Source organism: Leopardus geoffroyi, chromosome A1 (assembly GCF_018350155.1).
Source record: "Leopardus geoffroyi isolate Oge1 chromosome A1, O.geoffroyi_Oge1_pat1.0, whole genome shotgun sequence".
In the NCBI taxonomy this organism is placed as follows: Eukaryota; Metazoa; Chordata; class Mammalia; order Carnivora; family Felidae; genus Leopardus; species Leopardus geoffroyi.
Window position 1 is genome coordinate 47,553,102 of NC_059326.1, and position 20,474 is coordinate 47,573,575.

At 36.0% G+C, this 20,474-nt stretch overlaps 1 protein-coding gene across 4 annotated transcripts in view; it reads left to right on the forward strand.

Annotated features, from left to right (window-relative positions):
* Nucleotides 1–20,474, forward strand: part of PIBF1 (progesterone immunomodulatory binding factor 1) — a 201,800-nt gene that overhangs the window by 51,438 nt on the left and 129,888 nt on the right. For all 4 annotated transcript variants that reach the window (XM_045478783.1, XM_045478797.1, XM_045478805.1 and 1 more), the window contains exon 10: nt 9,551–9,649. In XM_045478783.1, the coding sequence (XP_045334739.1) occupies nt 9,551–9,649 (99 nt within the window). The remainder of the gene's footprint in view (nt 1–9,550; nt 9,650–20,474) is intronic.

The window sequence follows — 20,474 nt, forward strand, 5'->3', positions numbered from 1 at the left end:
CAGTCTAAATTTCTACATAAAATGCTAACTTATTTGTTCCTAATTAATACTATGAGGTAACAAAAAGGAAATAAATTCAGCTGATTAAGTTTTTCCAAAAGTAAAACTACCTTGACCTAAGGTGGTCTCATTATTGTGAACCCAGAAAGAACTATTCTCATAGTGATCCTGTAAAAAAGAGAATGAGTTTGTTACAAGTATTTTATTACGCTTTTGAAAAAGTCAAACCAGTACGGAAAGGGAGATCAAAAATATGCTTTTAAATGTGACAGTATTGCTTTAGTGATTTTATTTTCCCACCATATCAGTAAAATCCATCTTGATTGGAATTTATCATCTTCCAAAAGTACTCAAGAAGAAACTTAATGACATAAACTTGAAGTTTGTGTCAAATCTTGGAGTGATATTAAATATCTTCAATCTAAGTTTATTTACAAAGGTTAGTTGAGTATATATAATGCATTAGAATAGATGAATCAAGGGGCCCCTTGGTGGCTCAGTCAGTTAAGCATCTGACTTGGGCTCAAGTCATGATCTCGCAGTTCGTAGGTTCAAGCCCCACATCGAGCTCTGTGCTGACAGCTCACAGCCTGGAGCCTGCTTCAGATTCTGTGTCTCCCTCTCTCTCTGCCCCTCCCCCACTTGCACTCTCTCTCTCTCTCTCTCTCTCTGTCTCTCAAAAATAAATAAATGTTAACAAAAAATTTTTAAAAAGAATAGATGAATCTGAACCAGTATATGCAGGCTCCATTCATCATTTTAAAAGCGTATGTCCTCAATTGGTGCTTCAACAAACTTCTTTTGTTCATGTCTGACCAGGTGTCTGAATAATGTTTTAAGTTCTTAGATGGAAAAACTTAAGAATATTCAGCGTGTCTTTTTAGTTAGATTATTCTGGAAGTATATGGCTTTATAGATAACTCAGGATCTTCTCAAAGAGTTACAAATGAAATTTTATTGTTAGCTATATTTTATTATTAACTGTCTTTTTATGCCTATAAGTGATTACCATATGTGTTCACTGCTTAATTAATAGTATTTAATTATTTCAAGGTGTACAGGGTGTTCCAGAGATGAAGTAAGGTGAGTTCAGGTTATGCAAGAACTTAAATATAACTATTGTGTATATATAGCTCATAGGGTAGCAAGGGAGGTAGTAACATTCAGGATAGGGTGAGGTTTTTAAAAGCCCTGATGTTAATAGGGAATTCTTGGAAATTTTATAGAAAAAGAGTAATGTGATATATTCATTTTTTGTAACTAGTTACGGTGTCGGGAGGATTATAATTGAAGAGGGCCCAGAGGCAGGGAGATTGGTTAACAGACTATTGCAGAGCCTAAGTGAAGCTGAGAAATGGAAGGAGAGAATACAAGCTGATTTTAAATAGTATTTGGGTGAAAGAATTGACACCACCTGATGACGGACAGGAAGTGGATGTCAGACATGACTTCATCTTTTCTACTTTGCCCGTCTCAGAGAGATGGGTGGTCAGGCACAGCTAGAAACCCAAGGTTTCAGACAAGATTTAGAAAGGAGAATAACCATTCCTGATCTTTCACAGGTACAGCAGCTCTAACCAAGCCTAAAAGTATTTGTGTGAGATGACATTTAGTACCAGAAATTTTTCTCTATTGCATCCCAGATGTCACTCCCCTCAGCCCTAAAGTGCAAGAAGGGCATTAAACTGCTGAAGCCCCTCCAGCAGCCTTCTCTGTTTCTGCAGGATACCCTTGTATATATTGTCATTTTCTTTTTATACAATAAAAAAACCTTGGGAAGCATAAACCCTAATTATTATTCTCTAAATGAATATCTTCATAACTTTTTAAAAAAATTTTTTAACGTTTGTTTATTTTTGAGAGACAGAGACAGAGCATGAGCATGAGCAGGGGAGAGGCAGAGAGAGAAGGAGACACAGGATCTGAAGCAGGCTCCAGGCTCTGAGCTGTCAGCACAGAGCCTGACCCATGGCTTGAGTCCACAAACCATGAGATCATGACCTGAGCTAAAGTCAGACACTTAACCAGCTGAGCCGCCCCATCTTCATAATTTTTAATGTAGCCTTTCATATTTAGATAACATACTAACTAGCTACTATTTATGGGGTGCCTATTACATATCAAGCGTTGTACTCAACACTCTATATACATTGTAGAGAGAATTAAATGGGACAGTTTATGAGGTTGTAGGTACTAGCATCCCTGTTTTGGAAATGAGGAAACAGACACAGTGAGTGTGATTTGCCTATGATTACAGACTTTTTAAATGGTGAAACTAGATACATCTGATTCTACAGTGCAATGCAGATTCCCATGTTACTGGTCAAGGCTATAAAAACTGATAAAAGATCTCTTAGCAAAATGGTAATTTTGGCGGTAATTTATTTGAGAAAGAAATTTGTTTTTTTAAGAGAGTTTCAAACCCCACTTTATACTTCAGGGCTGAGTGTGAATCATTAGAACTTCATAAAGGCATTTATAATTTTGAAAATTAGTAAATAGACCTTTATTTTTCCATAAAATAGTATAATTTTTTTTACAGAATCTATCTCTCTTTACTACTTACCTAAAGCCCAACCTCCACTTGTAACAAGAGCATGTTCTCCTGCTCAGAGACACAGCTCCAACAATTATTTCCTTTGAAGAAAGGAAAAGGTTTTCCTTTTCTACCAACTATTCCCAAATATTGTTACTAACAAACATTATTTCTCCCATCTTTAAAAAAAAACTTATTTTTTAATTGCCACTTCCTCCTGTAGCCACTGGCTCATTTCTTTGTTTCCCTTTGTAACCAAATTCCTGCAGTTTTATATATTCATTCTTTACCCTCGTTTAAAAAAAAAAATATGTTACCAAGGGGGCACCTGGGTGGCTCAGTCGTTTAAGTGTCCGACTCTTGATCTCAGTTCAGGTCTTGGTCTCAAAGTTGTGAGTTCAAGCCCCGTATTGGGCTCCATGCTGGGTGTGAAGGCTACTTTAAAAAAAAAAAAAAAATCTATTACCAAGCTTTTGCTTCCCTGTGCCACTCTAACAAAGCCATTCTTATCAAAAACTCCAGAGACCTTCATGTTGCCGAAAATCTAGTTGTCACGTTCTCAGTTCCTATCTTACTTGACCTGTCAGCAATATTTAATACAGTTGACCACTCCTCACTCTTGGAAACAATATCTTTGACTTTCAAGATAACTACACTTTGATTTTGCCCCTTTCTTACTGGCTATACCTACTCCCTTTTCTGGTCCTCTTCATCTCCTTGTCATCTTTTGCAGCTAGCTGCCTTCATGGCATTTCTATTTGTTTATCTGGTAAGCATTTTAAATTTAATATGTGCAAAAAAAAATTAATATGTGCAAAAGCACACTTCTGTCCCTCCAACCCTGCTCTACCTTTAGTCTGCCCCAGATCAGTTACAGATAACTCATTTCCTCTTGCTCAGAGCAAAAATTTTGAAGTCATCAATCTCTTCTCTTTCTTCACATTCTGTCTTCTATTCATCCGCAAATGCTTTTAGTTGTGTCTTCAAAATTTATGATTCTCTTATCATCTCACAGACACCATCTTGATCCAAGCTACCATTATCTCTTGTCAGAATTACTGCAAGATTTTCTTAAGTGGCCCCCCAGCTTCCTTCCTTGCCCTCACAGGTCTGTTCTCAGTACAGTTCCTGTTAAACTGTAAATCAAATTGAATTATTGTTCAACTGAAAAGGTTCCCCATCCAAATGAATACAAGTTTAAATGATTATCATGCCCTGGGATACTGTGTGATCAGTTCCCAGTTATCCCGTCCTCATCTTACTACTCTGTTCTAGTCCCTTGTTTACTCACACTGCTCCTATTCCCTTAACCCATAGGCAGGCTCCTCTGGTCCCTTGTATTTACAGTTTCCACTCCTTAACCTTCCACTCCTGGGTATTCTAGAGCCTTGTTTCCTTACTTTCTCCATGTCTTTAGATGTTACCTGCTTTCTGATGTCTGTCTTGACCACCCTGTAGAAAATTGTGGAATTCCTCATCCTTCCACACCTCCTGCCCACTAGCCCCTTCTTTGCTTTGTTTTTCTCCAGGGCACTCAGGACTTAATAACATATTTTGATTTCTTTCACACTATTTTTTTTTAAGTTTTTTTAATGTTTATTTATTTTGAGAGAGAGAAACAGCACGTGAGCAGGGGAGGGACAGAGAGAGAGGCAGCATCTGAGGAAAACCCCAGGCTCAGAGCTATCAGCACAGAGCTTGATGTGGGGCTCGAACTCACGAGCCTTGAGATCATGACCTGAGCCGAAGTTGGATGCTTCACTGACTGAGCCACCCAGACACCCCATCAGCTAATTTTTAAACCTTAACACATAAATGGATTTTAAATAAGATTTTGCATTTTGATGCTTACATTTTTCATAACTTCTTTTAAACCATAGTTTGAGTCAGATATTTATCTACTCTAGGATGAAGTTTTCACATCTATAAAATGAACAAAAAATTTGCTTGAGCACCACCTAAATTGAAACGATAGGAAAATATAGTATGTTCAGTCAAAAGGAATCTCAGAAAATTTCTTCTCTGGAAATGCATAGCTTCCCCCCAAGAAATTATGTTACATACAATTTCCACTTTGCTTTTTTTTTGTTATATCCTTCCTAGTCATCACTTTTCAACAACTATGTTAAGTAAAGGAACAATTATTGGTCATTTGATTATAAACGGCAGATAATCCACTTGCAACCCTTCTTGTTTATGCCATCTTAAAAACAATGGCTTCAGATATGGAAATGAGCAGTTTTATATGCTGTCCAGGAAGACTCATCTGGAGGCAGAAGTGATTAATTCAGATACTTTCCCTGTAAATAAGCTTGTCATGTAAATAGCCTGTTTCAGTCCCCTTTTTGTTCAAACTGGAAAGAATATATTCACTTTTATGAACCAAAAATATTTTTACATGGAGGCAGGAGAATGGGTTGCTTAGTTGTGCCTAGGGAGCTCTTCTGACATCCATGTTTTTTTCACTATTTATTCTTGGTAAATTTCAAGTTCTGAGACATTAGTGGTGTTTATTCAGGCCAAGCATGCCCTTGGCATTCCCAAACTCTGATTTGTTCCTGTTAAAATTTCAAAGGTTCCTAACGTTTTTCTCATTCTTGCAAAATGAGAAAGTTTTCTTGCCAAACTTTTCAAGTATAAATTTGATTTGTCATATTGGCACCATGAAATTTATCTTCTAGTAGTAGGAAAGTATGTTCCATGTACAGAAATACATTGTTACATTTTGTACTGAGGTTTCAGGTTTTAGTTGTAAGATAATTCTGGATAAACTTTAATATATCAAGTTTTGAAACATTAGTTTGCATAGGAAATACATCTGTTTTATTGTAATATTACAATTCTCTTATTTAGTGAAGTAATGAATACTTAACTCTTCAAGTTTCTTGTTTGAAGATCATGGTTGAAATGATGATATCTTCCAGTTTTTGTCCCCGTAATTCCTGCTTTATGCTTATTTCTCTGACATAGTTATTAATAGCACCCTCTTTCACTCTTAAAAATGCCTCAAGTTGAAAAATACATTGTTTGGACACCAGTTATTATACTAGGGCTCTCACTTTTGGCTTTACATAGGAATGATGGGATTTCTTTTCCCTTTTCTATCATCTTTCCTCTCCGCCTCCTGTGCATAAATACAGGGTGGATGGGAGAGATAGTATGTGTATCTCTGATATGTCCATATGAGAGATGGACTTCATAGGATGTAACATGAAAGAATCGTGAAAAACATGAAAAAAAATGTTAGCTTTCTAAAAGCATTTTTAAGAATGAAATATTTTAATTTTGTATTTAAAACATTGTAATTCTGGCCATTTGGCCAACTTCCAACATCATTCTTTATTATTATTCATTACATTTGATTATATATTCATTTGGACTTCTAAAACTTTAGCTTCTTTAACTTATACATGCTGCACATAGTCTCTATCAATTTTTCAAGTTTGTCCTTTGAAGAACATTAGAATTCTTGCTCTTCCAAAACTGTATGTTGTTACATTTCTAATGCATTTAACATTTTCAAATGGATAATTTATTAGTTATATGGCAATTATGGTTTTATCTGTGGCCAGAATATAATCCTTCTGGTGTTTTATCAAACCAGTCTAAGTTTGAAGGCGCATGGGCTGTAAGAAGTTTTTATGTAATATAGTCGCAGTCTTTACAAAGCTTATCTTTAATTTAACATTTGTGCTACGAGATGACCATATAAATCTTATAATGACAGAACTTCCCAAGGAGACAACTTCTGTGACACAAAGGGAATCTTACTAAACGCAGCGTGACATGATAAGGAGCGCGCACTCTAGAACCAGACAGCTCGGGTTTACATTTGGGCACCATCACTCCCTTGCTGTGTGACGGTAGATAGCTACTCTGTGTTTCAGTCTTCTCCTTTGTAAAATGGAGATAATGAGACAACCTACACTTTGCGGGGTTGTCGTGAAGATTAAATGAGTCATAGTACGTAAAATGCCTAAAATAGTTACTAGCACGTGGTAAACATCTATATGTTTGTTATTACTATGATTGTCAGTGGAATATATTCGGTTTATGTCAGAAACCTTAAAAGTCAATTGATAATATTAAAGGCTTAAGTACTGTATCTCTATATTTATGTTAAAAGGAATTGTGAGCCTTCTTGTATGCAGGTTGTGTGTGAGTGGAGATGTGGAAGGTATGGAAACTGTTAGGAGATTAGGTTCACACAGAAATCTTACCAGCAGACATCTAGGAGAGAGCCTGTTGGTAGAAACCTCAGCCTCTAGCATTTTTTCAGACTCATTTTAGTTTTCTTTTTGGTTTTTTTTTTCTTAATGTTTATTTATTTTTGAGAGAGAGCGAGTAGACGAGGGGCAGAGAGGGAGGCAGAAGATCAGAAGCGGGCTCTGTGCTGATAGCAGAAAGCCCCATGTGTGGTTCGAACTCACGAACGCGAGATCATGACCTGAGCCAAAATGAGATGCTAAACAGAGCCACCAGGCACCCCTAGTTTTCTTTTTTTAAATTGCCCTTTTTGTCCTTCAAGGTCCAACTTACATATCTTTCCTTCATACACTCACCTCTCTTCCTCCAATTAAAAATAATCAACTCTTCTTTGTGGCCTTGGAATTTTGTTTATGCTGTAATATAGCACTAACTAGGGGCGCCTGGGTGGCGCAGTCGGTTAAGCGTCCGACTTCAGCCAGGTCACGATCTCGCGGTCCGTGAGTTCGAGCTCCGCGTCGGGCTCTGGGCTGATGGCTCAGAGCCTGGAGCCTGTTTCCGATTCTGTGTCTCCCTCTCTCTCTGCCCCTCCCCCGTTCATGCTCTGTCTCTCTCTGTCCCAAAAATAAATAAACGTTGAAAAAAAAAATATTTAAAAAAAAAAAATATAGCACTAACTATAGTTAGCTGGATGATATAGATTGTAGCATGGTGAATGCACTAGGACCTTCTAATCATATCTCTGCTCACAAGCCCTTTTGTTAGTTTATTCTGGGTTTTATTTCATTCTCTGACTTGCTTTTATTTCTAATGCCCATTATTGCAGAAAGGAAATATAGTTAGGGACTGAAGCTTCTCCACCTACTAACTGTTCATGATTAATAGTACTATAATGGCAATCTACTTGGAATTTTGCTATTGAAATAACTTACAGAACAATGAAGCTATCTTTGAGAAATGAAAATTGCAACCAGTTTGTGATGATTTACTGACTGAAATATATAGATCATCTAGGAATGAAAAATACATCATTGTTTAATATACTTAAAGAATTTAATTCTGTCTATAAAATTAAATCTCATGTTTCCGTTAGTTTGATGATAGAATATTTTTTGAAGATCATTGCAATCAGGATGATGTCAGAAAATAATGACATGACATTTTGTGATATCTATTTTAAAATGCACTTCCACTTAGAGAATAATATATAAAAGCTATTTTCTTCTTAATAAGTTATCTGTACTCCAGTTTTTTGTGAACTATTTATTTCTGGTTCATAAACCATTTGATTGAGGAGTCTCTATTGGTTGATACGTTTTAAATTTTAACTTTGTTGTTAGTATCACAATGTAAAAGATGACATTTCATACTGGCACAGCAAGTAAGCATTTCTGTCCAATAGTTATTACATAGATTTATTTTAACAATGTGGATTTTCATGACTTTCTACTGATATTCTCCATGAATAATAAACACAAAACTCTAATACCCAATCCAGGTCTTTATGGGAGATATGGTAATATGATGTAAAAAAACACTTGCTTTAGCCAACTTGACAATAAATTATATTAAAAAAACCACTTTGTTTGCAGTAGACATGGTTGGACACAAGTTAGAGCTTTAACATAGGCTGTGACTTAGAACAAGGTACTTTAAGCTCTTGAAGTTATAGTTTACTTCACTATAAAAAATGGTTAGAAAATAAACATACGGGATTTGTAGGAATTATATGAGCAAAATTATTTATGTTATACTCTATATTTATTTATAACTATGTTAGAGAAGTGGATTTTTAAAAAATTAAGTGGGTCTCTGAAAAAAGCTTACTGTTGGCATTTTTCTTGATCCAGACTTCCACTTTAAGAAAAAAACAAGATTTGATCTGTAAAGGCGCTCATATCTTGCTGTGTCATAACCTAATTATTCACTCTTGTTACCTTCTGCTTTTTGGACATTACCCTTAGATGTTATTAAATGTGTCGTTCAATTTCAGTTCCTACTATCATCAGTACTATTAGTGGGTGCCTCACCTAACGCTCTGACTTCATACTTTCTCGAGCCCTACAGGAATATCAACTTAGCTTCACTTAGCTACTTCAGTGGTTACACCCTGGATCTTAGTATCCACTAAAATTCTATCCTGGGAAGTACTACTGTTCCACCTCCAAATCACCATTCTTTAGCAGCAATCTCTAGTCTTTTATCCTGTTTGTACACTACTTACATTTATCTGTTTGTCATCTTATCAGGACTACGTGTCCTTTGTTTCTTCTGCTTCTTCCTAACCTATCAGCCCTCAGTTGTCTTCTCTTCCATTCCTCTGTAAGTGAGATCCCAAGGGTCATCGCTTCAGCTAGCTCATATCCCATTTGTTCCCATTTTGACACTTGTGATCTCTATGTTATAATTTTTCATTTAAAATATTTTATAGAATATTTATTAACTTCTCAAGACCTCAGTTTTCTTGTGGGTACTGTGTCAGTAATTATACTTACCTCATTAAATTATGGTAAGGATCAAACAAGTTATATATACAAACTGTTTAGCCTACCTTTAACCCACGTAGAGATAAGTTATGGAGAAAGATACTGGGACATTTAGAGGTAGACCATGTTTGCACCTGTACTAGTGTGTGTTGCTACAGAAATACCAAGCCAGGTAAATTCATATAATATCCACCTTAGGTCACCAACCTCAAGTGGGTCCTTAAGATTGTCAGATAGTCCACTCTAAGCAAGTACATTTATGAATCTTTAGGAAATAGATACTTATGTATTTGGAATAATTGAGTGTATACTTAAATTTTAGAAATCTCCGAGAAGCAAGGGATAATGCTATAGCTGAAAAGGAACGAGCAGTGATGGCTGAAAAGAATGCTTTAGAAAAACATGATCAGCTCTTAGACAGGTAAGCATCCTGCATGTCTGGAAATGTTAAAACTCTTTGATTTTTGTTCCTGTTACTTTTGATTTTAGAAAAAATATTTTTAAAAGAAGTATATTTATTTCAAGTGAACTGTAGTTTACATGCATTGTTTTTGTAACATATAATTGTGGCATATACTAAAACAAGATAATAGAACAGTTCAGTCGCTATCCAGTTTCCTTATACCCCTTTTGTCCATCTCAACCACTGCTGCTCAAGAGACAAACACTTCCTCATTTCTGTCACCATAGCTTAGTTTCACTCTTCCTGGATTGAAAATAAATGGAATTGCACACGATGTAATCTTTTGTGTCTAGCTTCTTTCACGCCACGTTATATTTTCATCTATTTTGTTGTTGTATCAGTAGTTCATTCCTTACTGTTGCTGGGTAGAAATGTACCACAGTTTGTTTATTCACTCACCTGTCAATGGACATTTAGGTTGTTTCCATTTTCGAGCTATCATGAATGAAGTTGCTGTGAAATTTTCTATAAAGTCTTTTGGGCATATGTTTTTATTTGTCTTAGATAAATTTTCTCTAACACTGGAATTGCTAGTCATAAAGTAGCTCGATGTTTTACTTTCAAAGAACATACTGAGGGGTGCCTGGATGGCTCAGTTGGTTAAGCATCTAATTTCAGCTTAGGCCATGATCTCATGGTTCGTGGGTTCGAGTCCTGCGTCGCAGCTCAGAGCCCTGGAGTCTGCTTTGGATTCTGTGTCTCCCTCTCTTGCTGCCCCTCCCCTACTTGCACTGTTTTGCAAGAAAATTAATAAACATTAAAAAACAAAAGAAACTATTGAACTTAACTCCAAAATTAAGTTCATTATATACTCCCCAGTTCATTTCTTAAAAATCTGTATGTTCTGGTTTATGTGTGTTGGAGGAAGGGGAAGAAAGAATTTATCAATAGAAAAGTATATTATTTTTAATAGTCTAATTAATAGTAAAATCACTGATGAGTATTAAGGTAAATATCATTGCCTCATTGAACAGCCTAGACTTTCAGTGGTTTGACTACATGCAAACAGAATGGTTACCTTTTTTAAAAAAACTTTTTATTTTGAAAATAATTTCAGACAGAAAAGTTAGTAGAATAGTACATCAAGTACATATACCTTTCATATACTGATAAACTTAGAAAATAACTGAATGGAGCTTTTAATTGTGTTAAATGAAGACTTGCAGATTCATTTGTGATTTTAGCAATACATGAAACTAAAAATTGAGGCAAGTCTTCATATAATTAACCTATGACCAAAATCTTTTAGAATGACTCAAATTATTAAACTTCTGAATTCAAATCAACTTTATAAACATGATACATTAGTAAATACAATATTAGAGAAATCTTTTCTGTAATGTGGAAGTGTATCTAAATCTGAACATTTTATATTAAAATAAATTTCTAAGTCAGCTGTTTTTATTGGAGTGCTGTTATAACCTTAAAATCTTTTATTATGTGTAATCTTTCCATTTACAAAACTATATGGTTTACATAAAAGATTTGTCTCTTTGTTGATGTTTTGAACGTGCCATATTTAGGAATGGCTCTAGAATAATATTTGTGGACAAACTAACAAACTTTATTTTTTTTAATGGTTATTTATATTTGAGAGAGAGCAAGAGTGCACAAGCAGGGGAGGGGCAGAGAGAGAGACAGAGACAGAATATGAAGCAGGCTCCAGGCTCTGAGCTGTCAGGACAGAGCCCGACGTGGGGCTCGAACCCACGAGCTGTGAGTTCATGACCTGAGCCAAGTCGGATGCTTAACTGAGTGAGCCATCCAGGCGCCCCCAAACTAACAAACTTTAAAAGAAAGTGTAAGATTTTTTTTTAATGTTTATTTATTTATTTTGACAGCGCACCAGTGCATGAGTAGGGGAGGGGCAGACAGAGCAGGAGAGAGAGAATCCCAAGCAAGCTCCACATTCACATGGAGCCTGATGAAGGGCTCAATCCCATGACCATGAGATCATGACCTGAGCCAAAATCAAGAGTCAGACACTTAACTGGCTGAGCCACTTAGATGCCCCAAGAAAGCGTAAGATTTTAACTAGTAAACCAGAACTTATATTCAGGCAGAATTTCGTAACTTACTAGCTTTGGTATGTTTTTGTGAATTTGGAGAAAAGAGAATAGTAGTAAATCTGACCTTAAAACTGGTAGGGGGACCTGGGTGTCTCAGTCAGTTGGGCATCTGACTTCGGCTCAGGTCATGATCTCGTGGTTTGTGAGTTCAAGCCCTGCATCAGGCTTTGTGCTGGCAGCTCAGAGCCTAGAGCCTGCTTCGGATTCTGTGTCTCCATCTCTCTCTCTGCCCCTCCCCTGGTCACGCTGTCTCTCTCTCTCAAAGATAAATAAACATTAAAAAGAATTTTTTTTACTTGGCTGTTTTTTTTTTTAACATTTATTCATTTTTGAAAGGCAGAAAGAGACAGAGCGCAAATGGGGGAGGGGCAGAGAGAGAGGGAGACACAGAAACAGAAGGAGGCTCCAAGCTCTGAGCTGTCAGCACAGAGCCCAATGTGGGGCTCGAACTCACGGACTGCAAGATCATGACCTGAGCCAAAGTCGGATGCTGAACCGACTGAGCCACCCAGGCGCCCCATTATACTTGGCTGTTATATATTTATACTAAGCTCTGTTATGTCCTAGATCCTGGCACTCTAAAATCCTTATTTGTCCATATACTAACAACTGATATTTATCCTAAAGGCCATAGGATGCTTTAGTACTTAAAGGTATCTTTCGAATAATTGAATTCAATCATTTAAATGTTTGTAAAGCATGTAGAACAGTGTCTTGCATATAAGTAGTAATACAGAAATGTTTGCTGTTATTATAAAATAATTTGTTCAGTTCTGTTTACTGAAATTTTGCTATTTAAAAGTTGATCTTTCAAAATCATTTTCCACTAGAATTTTGAATAAACTAGAACAGCTCATTTTTTTATTGAGGTTTAATTGACATACTATATTGTATTAGTTTCAGGTATAAAACATAGTGATTGGGTATTTATGTACATTACGAAATGATCACTACAATAAGTCTAGTTACCATCTGTCACCATGTAAAGGTTTTAAAATGTTGTTGACTACATTCCTGATGCTGTACATTACATCTCTGTGTATTATTTGTTTTATAACTGGAAGATTGTACCTCTTAATCCCCCTTGCCTGTTTCATCCATCCCTCTACCCTCCCTCTGTTCTGGCAACCATCAGTTTATTCTCTGCAGCTGAGTCTATTCCTGTTTCTTATTTGTTTATTTGTTTTGCTTCTTAGATTCCACATGTGAGTGAAATAAGGTATTTTTCTCTGATTTATTTTGCTTACCATAATACACTCTAGGCAGTAAGTCAAGAGATTTCATTTTCATGACTCATATTCTGTTGTGTGTGTGTGTACACATACCTACATACATGTACACACACAAGCATACACATCACATCTTCTTTATCCATCTGCCCCTTTTGGACACTTGGGTTGCTTCCATATTTTGGCTATTGTAAAAGATGCTGTAATGAACATAGGAGTGCCTGTATCTTTTCAAACTAGTGCTTTTGTTTTCTGTGGACAAATAACCAGAAGTGGAATTACTGGATCATATGGTATGGTAGTTCTGTTTTTAATTTTTAAAGGAACCTCCGTGCTATTTCCCATAGTTGCTATATCAATTTACATTGCTACCGACAGTGCACAAGAGTTCCCTTTTCTCTACATCCTCACCAGCATTTGTTATTTCTTGTTTTTTCAGTAATAGCCATTCTGACAGCTGTTAGGTGAAACCTCTTTGTGGTTTTGATTTGCATTTCCCTGGTTAGTGATATGAACATCTTTTCATGTGCCTGTTCGCCATCTGTATGTCTTTGGAAAATGTCTATTCAGGTCCTCTGCCCGTTTTTTAATCAGATTGTTTTCTTAATATTGAGTTGTATGAGTTCTTTTTATATATGGATATTAACCCCTTTTTATATATATCATTTGCAAATATCTGCTTGCATTCACTATGTTGCCTTTTTGTTTTGTTGATCATTTTCTTTGCTGTGTAAAAACTTTTCTAGTTTGATGTAGTTCCTTTTTTTTTTTTTTTTTTTTTTTAGTTTTGTTTTTTGTTGCTTGTGTCTGAGGGGACAGATCCAAAATAATATTCCTAAGATCAGTGTCAAAGAACTTATTACCTATGCTTCCTTCTAGGATGTATGGTTTCAGGTCTTACATTTAAGTCTATAATCTATTTTGAGTTTATTTTTTGTGCATGGTGTAACAAAGCAGTTTCATTCTTTTGCATGTGGCTTTCCAGTTTTCCCAATACCATTTACTAAGAGACTCTTTTTTTCCTCACTATATATCCTTGCCTTCTCTGTCATAGATTAATTGACCATGTAAGCATCAGTTTATTTCTGGTCTCTCTAGTCTGTTCCATTGATCTGTGTGCCTGTTTTTGTGCCAGTACAATACTTTTTGATTACTATAGACTGATAGTATAGTTTGAAATATGGTTGTGATACCTCCAGCTTTGTTCTTATTTCTCAATTTTGCTTTGTGTATTCAGGGTCCTTTGTGGTTCCATACAGATTTTAGTATAATTTGTTCTACTTCTGTGAAAAATACCCTTGATGTTTTGATAGGGATTGCATTGAATCTGTAGATTGCCTTGGGTAGTATAGACACATTACCAATATTAATTCTTCTAATTCATGAACATTGTATACCTTTCCATTTATTTGTTTTCAGTTTCTTTCATCAATGTGTCAGAGTTTTAGAATGTAGGTCTTTAACCCCTTGGTTAAATTTATTCCTAGATAGTTTATTCTTTTTGATGCAGTTGTAAATAGGATTGTTTTCTTAATTTCTGTCTCTGATAGTTTGTTACTAGTGTACAGAAATGCAACAAATTTCTATGTATTAATGTTGTATCCTGCAACTTTACTGAATTCATTTATTAATTATAATAGTTTGGTGGAGTCTTTGGGGTGTTCTGTATATAATATCATGTCATCTGTAAATAGTGACAGTTTTGCTTCTTCCTTTCCAGTTTGGATGAGTTTTATTTCTTTAATTGCTGTGGCTAGGACTTCCAATACTATGTTGAATAAAAGTGCTGAGAATAAGAATCCTTGTCTTATTCCTGATTTTAGAGAAAATGCTTTTAGCTTTTTACCATTGAGTATATTAGCTGTGGGTTTGTCATATATGGCCTTTATTATATTGAGGTACGTTCCCTCTATACTCACTCTGTTGAGAGTTTTTATCATCAATTGATGTTGAATTTTGTCGAATGCTTTTTCTGCATCTATTGAAATGATCATATGATTTTTTATTCCTCATTCTGTTGATGTGGCATATCACGTTGGTTGATTTGTGGATGTTGAACCATCTTCGCATCCCTGGGATAAATCCTACTAGTTCATGGTATATGATCCTTTTTTTTTTTTTTTTTTTTTTTTTTTTGAGAAAGAGTACACACAAGCAAGAAGGGGCAGAGGGAGAGGGACAGAAAGAATCCCAGCGTGGAACCTGACACAGGGCTCAATCTCATCACCATGAGATCATGACCTAAGCCAAAATCAAGAGTCAGATGCCTAGCCAACCAAGCTACCCAGGCGCCCCTGGTTTGCTAATATTTTGTTGAGGATTTTTACATCTGTGTTCATTAGGGATATTAACCTGTAATTTTCTTCTTTAGTGGTGTGTTTGTCTGGTTTTGGTATCAGGGTAATACTGACCTGATAAAATAAGTTTGGAAGCATCTTCAATTTCCTGACATAATTTGAGAAGAATAGGTATTAACTCTTTTAAATGTTTGGTAGAATTTATCTAAGAGGCCCTGGACTCCTGTTCATTAGGAGTTTTGCGTTTTTGTTTTTGTTTTTTACTAATTCAGTTTCATTACTAGTAAGTAATCGGTCTATTAGATTTTCTGTTTCTTCATGATTTAATCTTGGAAATAGTATGTTTTTAGGAATTTATTTCTTCTAAGCTGTCCAATTTATTAGTGTATTACTGTTCATAGTAGTCTTGTGAGCCTTTGTATTTTTGTGGCATTGGTTGTAAGTTGTCTTTCATTTTTTATTTTATTTATTTGGGCCCTCTTTCTGTGTTTCTTGATGAGTCTTGCCTAAGGGTTTGTCCATTTAGTTTATCTTTTAAAAGAACCAGCTCTTGGTTTCACTGATTTTTTTTCTTTTTTTTTTTTTTCTTTTTTTAATTTTCTTTTAAATGTTTGAGAGTGAGTACACATGAGCAGGGGAAAGGCAAAGAGAGAGGGAGAGAGAAAATCCACAAACTGTGAGATCATGACCTGAGCTGAAATCAAGAATCGGATGCTTTAACCAACTGAGCCACCCAAGTACTCCCACTGATTTTTTTTTTTTTTTTTTTTGGCCTCTCTTTCATTTATCTTCACTCTGATCCTTATTATTTACTTCCTTCTTGAACTTTGGCCATTGCTTGTTCTTACTTTTCTAGTATATTCAAGTGTAAAGTTAAATTGTTTATTTGACGTTTTTGTTGTTTATTGAGGTAAGCCTATTTTGGTATGAACTTCCCCCTGAGAACTGCTTTTGCTGTATCTTACAAGTTTTGGAACGTGGTTTTCCCATTTTCATTTGTCTCAAGGAATTTTTTTTTGTCTTTTCTTTGATATTTTTGTTGACCCTTTGGTTCTTTAATAGCATATTGTTTAGTTGCCACATGTTTGTGGTTTTTCTCCAGTTTTCTTCCTAAAAATGATTTCTAGTTTTGTAAAGTCCATGTGGTCTACTATATTGTTTAAGGCCAGTATTTCCTTGCTGTCTGGATTTACTGTCTGATCTATTCATTGATAGATAGCATTAAAGTGTTCCACTATTATTATATAGCTGTCAATTTCTTCCTTTATGTGTATTGATATTTATGTCTGTTTATATATTTAGATGCCTCCTATTATAGGGTACATAAATATTACAAATATATCCCCTTGTTAGATTGACCCATTTATCCTTGTATGATTCTCTTCTTTTTCTTTTGTTAGTTTTTTTTAATGTTTATTTTTGAGAGAGAGAGAGCAGGGGAGGGGCAGAGAGAGAAACAAGGACAGAGGATTCAAAGCAGGCTCTGCACTGACAGCAGTGAGCCCAATGTGAGGCTAGAACTCACGAACCATGAGATCATGACCTGAGCCGAAGTCAGAGACTCAACCACCTGAGCCACCCAGGTGTCCTGTTACAGTTTGTTTTAAAGTCTATTTTGTCTAAAAATGGTGAGGGTGTCCTTGGGTGGCTCAGTCAGTTTGGGCATCCACTCTGGATACTGCCTCAGGTTGTGATCCTGCAGTCGTGAGATCGAACCCCACATCAGGCTCTGCTGAGCATCGAGCCTGCTTGGGATTGTCTGTCCCTCTCTCTGCCCCTCCCCCTGTTCATTCTCTCTCTCTCTCTCTCTCTCTCTCTCTCTCTCTCTCTCTCTTTCTCTTTCTCTCTCTGTCTCAAAATAAATAAACTTTAAAAAGAATAAAGTCTGTTTTATCTAATGTAAGTATTGCTACCCCAGCTTTTGTTTCCATTTGTATGGAATATCTTTTTCCATCCTTTCACTTTCAGTCGATATGTATCTTTAGATCTAAAGTGAGTCTCATATAGGCAGCATACAGATGGGCCTCGGTTTTGTCTGTTTTTTATCCATCAGCCACCCCCCTTGTCTTTTGATTGTAGAACTAGGTCTATTTACATTTAAAGAAATTGTTGGTAGGTACATACTTATGGCCAGTTTGTTCATTGGTTTCTGGCTGTTTTTGTAGTTACTCTGTTTCTTTCTTCTTTTCTTCCTCTTCTTTATGGCTTGATGCTTTTGTTTGGTGTTATGTTTGTATTCCTTTCGCTTTATTTTTCTTGCTATTACAGGGTTTTGGTTTGTGGTTACCATCTTTCTCTCTCTCTCTCTCTCTCTCATAGTCTATTTTCAGTCAGTGTTTGCTTAAGTTCAAATGCATTCTAAAAGCATATTTTTACTCTATCCCCTACCATGTTTTATATTTTGATGTCATATTTTACATCTTTTTATTTTGTATATTCCTTAACTAATTATTAGAGATATACTTGATTTCACTTCTTCTTTTTAACATTCATATTAGCTTAATAACTGCTTGCCTCTTAATAACTATATTATAATAACTTACATTATATTTTATGACTATATTATATATTAAATATTATATGTTATATGTATTATATAATAGCTATATTACAATAACTATATATAATAACTTAATAACTACAATTGCCTCAGTGCAATTTTTTCTTTCATATACTTTATTTCTAGTTATAACTTTTTTCTTCTCTACTTAAAGAAGTCTCTTCATTTCTTGAAAGGCTGATTTAGTGGTGGTGAACCACCTTAGCTTCGCTTGTCTGGAAAACTCTCCTTTGATTCTGAATGATAACCTTGCTGGGTGAAGTATTCTTGATTGTAAGTTTTTTCCTTTCAACACTTTGAATATGTCATGTCACTCCCTTCTGGCCTGCAAAGTTTTTGCTGAAAAATCAGCTGATAGTGTCATGGGGGTTCCCTGGTACATAACTAGTTGTTTTTCTCGTTACTCTTAAGATTATCTCTTTATCCGCCTGGGTGGCTCAGTCAGTTGAGCGTCTAACTTTTGATTTCCTCTTGGGTCATGATTTCATGGTTCATGGGATCGAGCCCTGCATCAGGCTCCGTGCCATCATTTTGAGATTCTCTCTCTCCCTCTCTCTCCCTCTGTGCCCCTCCCCCATGTGTGTATGCTTTCTATCTCTCTCAAAATAAATAAGCTTTAAAGAACTAAAAATAAAATTAAAAATAAAACAAGATTATCTCTTTATCTTTGATGTTTGACATTTTAATTATAATGTGTCTTGGTGTGGATCTCCGGGTTCATCTTGTTTTGGACTCTCTGTGCTTCATGGACTTGGATGTTTGTTTCCTTCCCCAGGTTAGGAATGTTTTCAAACATTATTTCTTCAAATAAGTTTTCTGCACCTTTCTGTCTTTTCTCCTTCTGGGACCCCTATGATGCAAAATGTTAAAATGTTAGTACACTTGATATAGTCCCCAGAGGTCCCTTAAATTATCCCCATTTTTTTAATTCTTTTTTTTTTTTTTTTTCTGTTCTGATGGAGTGATTTGTACCACTTGTCTTCTGTTTCTCTGTATCATCTTAATTGGCTGTTGATTCCCTCTTATGTTTTTCATTTTAGTTATTGTATTCGTCAACTCTGATTGGTATATTCTTATGTTTTCTCTTTGTTGAAGTTCTCCCTGTATTACTAATCCATTCTTCTCCCAAGTTTGGTGATCATCTTTATGGCCATTACTTTCAACTCTTTATCAGGGAGATTACTTACCTCTATTTCACTACCTACATATATAGGTAGTGGGTAGTATATACCTCCCTACTCCTTAAGACACAACAACACTGGAATTAGTCCAGTGGATAACCCTATAATGCCCTGCAAGCATTCGAGTGAAAGGAAGACAGTTGTATTTCTCTCAGTTTAGATCAAAAGCTAGAAATGAGTAAGCTTAGTGAGGAAGGCATGTCTAAGGCTGAGATAGGTTGAAAGTTAGGTCTCTTGTACCAGACAGTTATCCAAGTTGTGAATGCAAAGGAAAAGTTCTTAAAGGAAATTAAAAATGTTACTCCAGTGAACACACAAATGATTAAAGAAAGGGGGGGGGGGGCGGAAACAGCCTTATTGCTGTTATAGAGACAGTTTGAATGGTCTTGGACAGATAAAACCAACCATAACATTTTCCTAAGCCAAAGCTGATCCAGATCAAGGCCCTATCTTCAATTCTATGAAGCCTAGAAGAGGTGAGAAAGCTGCAGAAGAAAAGTTTGTAGTTAGCAGAGCTAGCAGAGGTTGGTTCATGAGGTTCAAGGAAAGCAACTGTCTCCACAACATAAAAGTGCAAGATGAAGCAGTAGGTACTGATATAGACACTACAGCAAGTTGTACGGAAGATCTGGGTAAGATCATTAATGAAGGTGGCTACACTAACAACAGATTTTTGGTATAAATGATACAGCCTTCTTTTGGAAGAAGATGCCATCTAGCACTTTCATAGCTAGAGAGGAGAAGTCAATGCCTGGCCTCAAAGGATAGGCTGACTCTCGCAGCTAGTGACTGTAAGTTGAAGCTAGTATTCATTTACCATTCCTAAAATCCTGAGGTCCTTAAGAATTATACACTAAATCTACTCTTTTGTGATCTATACATGTAACAACAAAGCCTGGATAACAGCACATCTACTTACAGTATGGTTTACTGACTCTTAAGCCCACTGTTGAAACTTATTGCTCAAAAAAAAAGATTGCTTTCAAAATATTATTGCTCATTGACAGTGCACCTGGCCACCCAAGAGCTTTGATGGAGATATACAATGAGATTAATGTTGTTCTCATGCCTGCTAACATAGCATACATTCTGTAGCCCATGGATGAAGGAGTCATTTTGACTTTCAAGCCATCTTTTTTAGGAAAAACATTTTGTGGGGTGCCTGGGTGGTTCGGTCGGTTAAGTGTCCGACTCAGCTCAGGTCGTGATCTCACGGTTCTTGGGTTCGAGCCCCGTGTCAGGCTCTGTGCTGACAGTGTGGAGCCTGGAGCCCATTTTGAGTTCTGTGTCTCTGTCCCTCCACTGCTCACGCTCTGTCTCTCTCTTTCTCTCTCTCTCTCAAAAATAAATCTAAAAAAAAGAAATACATTTTGTAGGGGTGTCTGGGTGACTCAGTTGGTTAAGTGTCTTTTTTTAAATTTTTTTATTTTTTAATTTTTTTTAATAT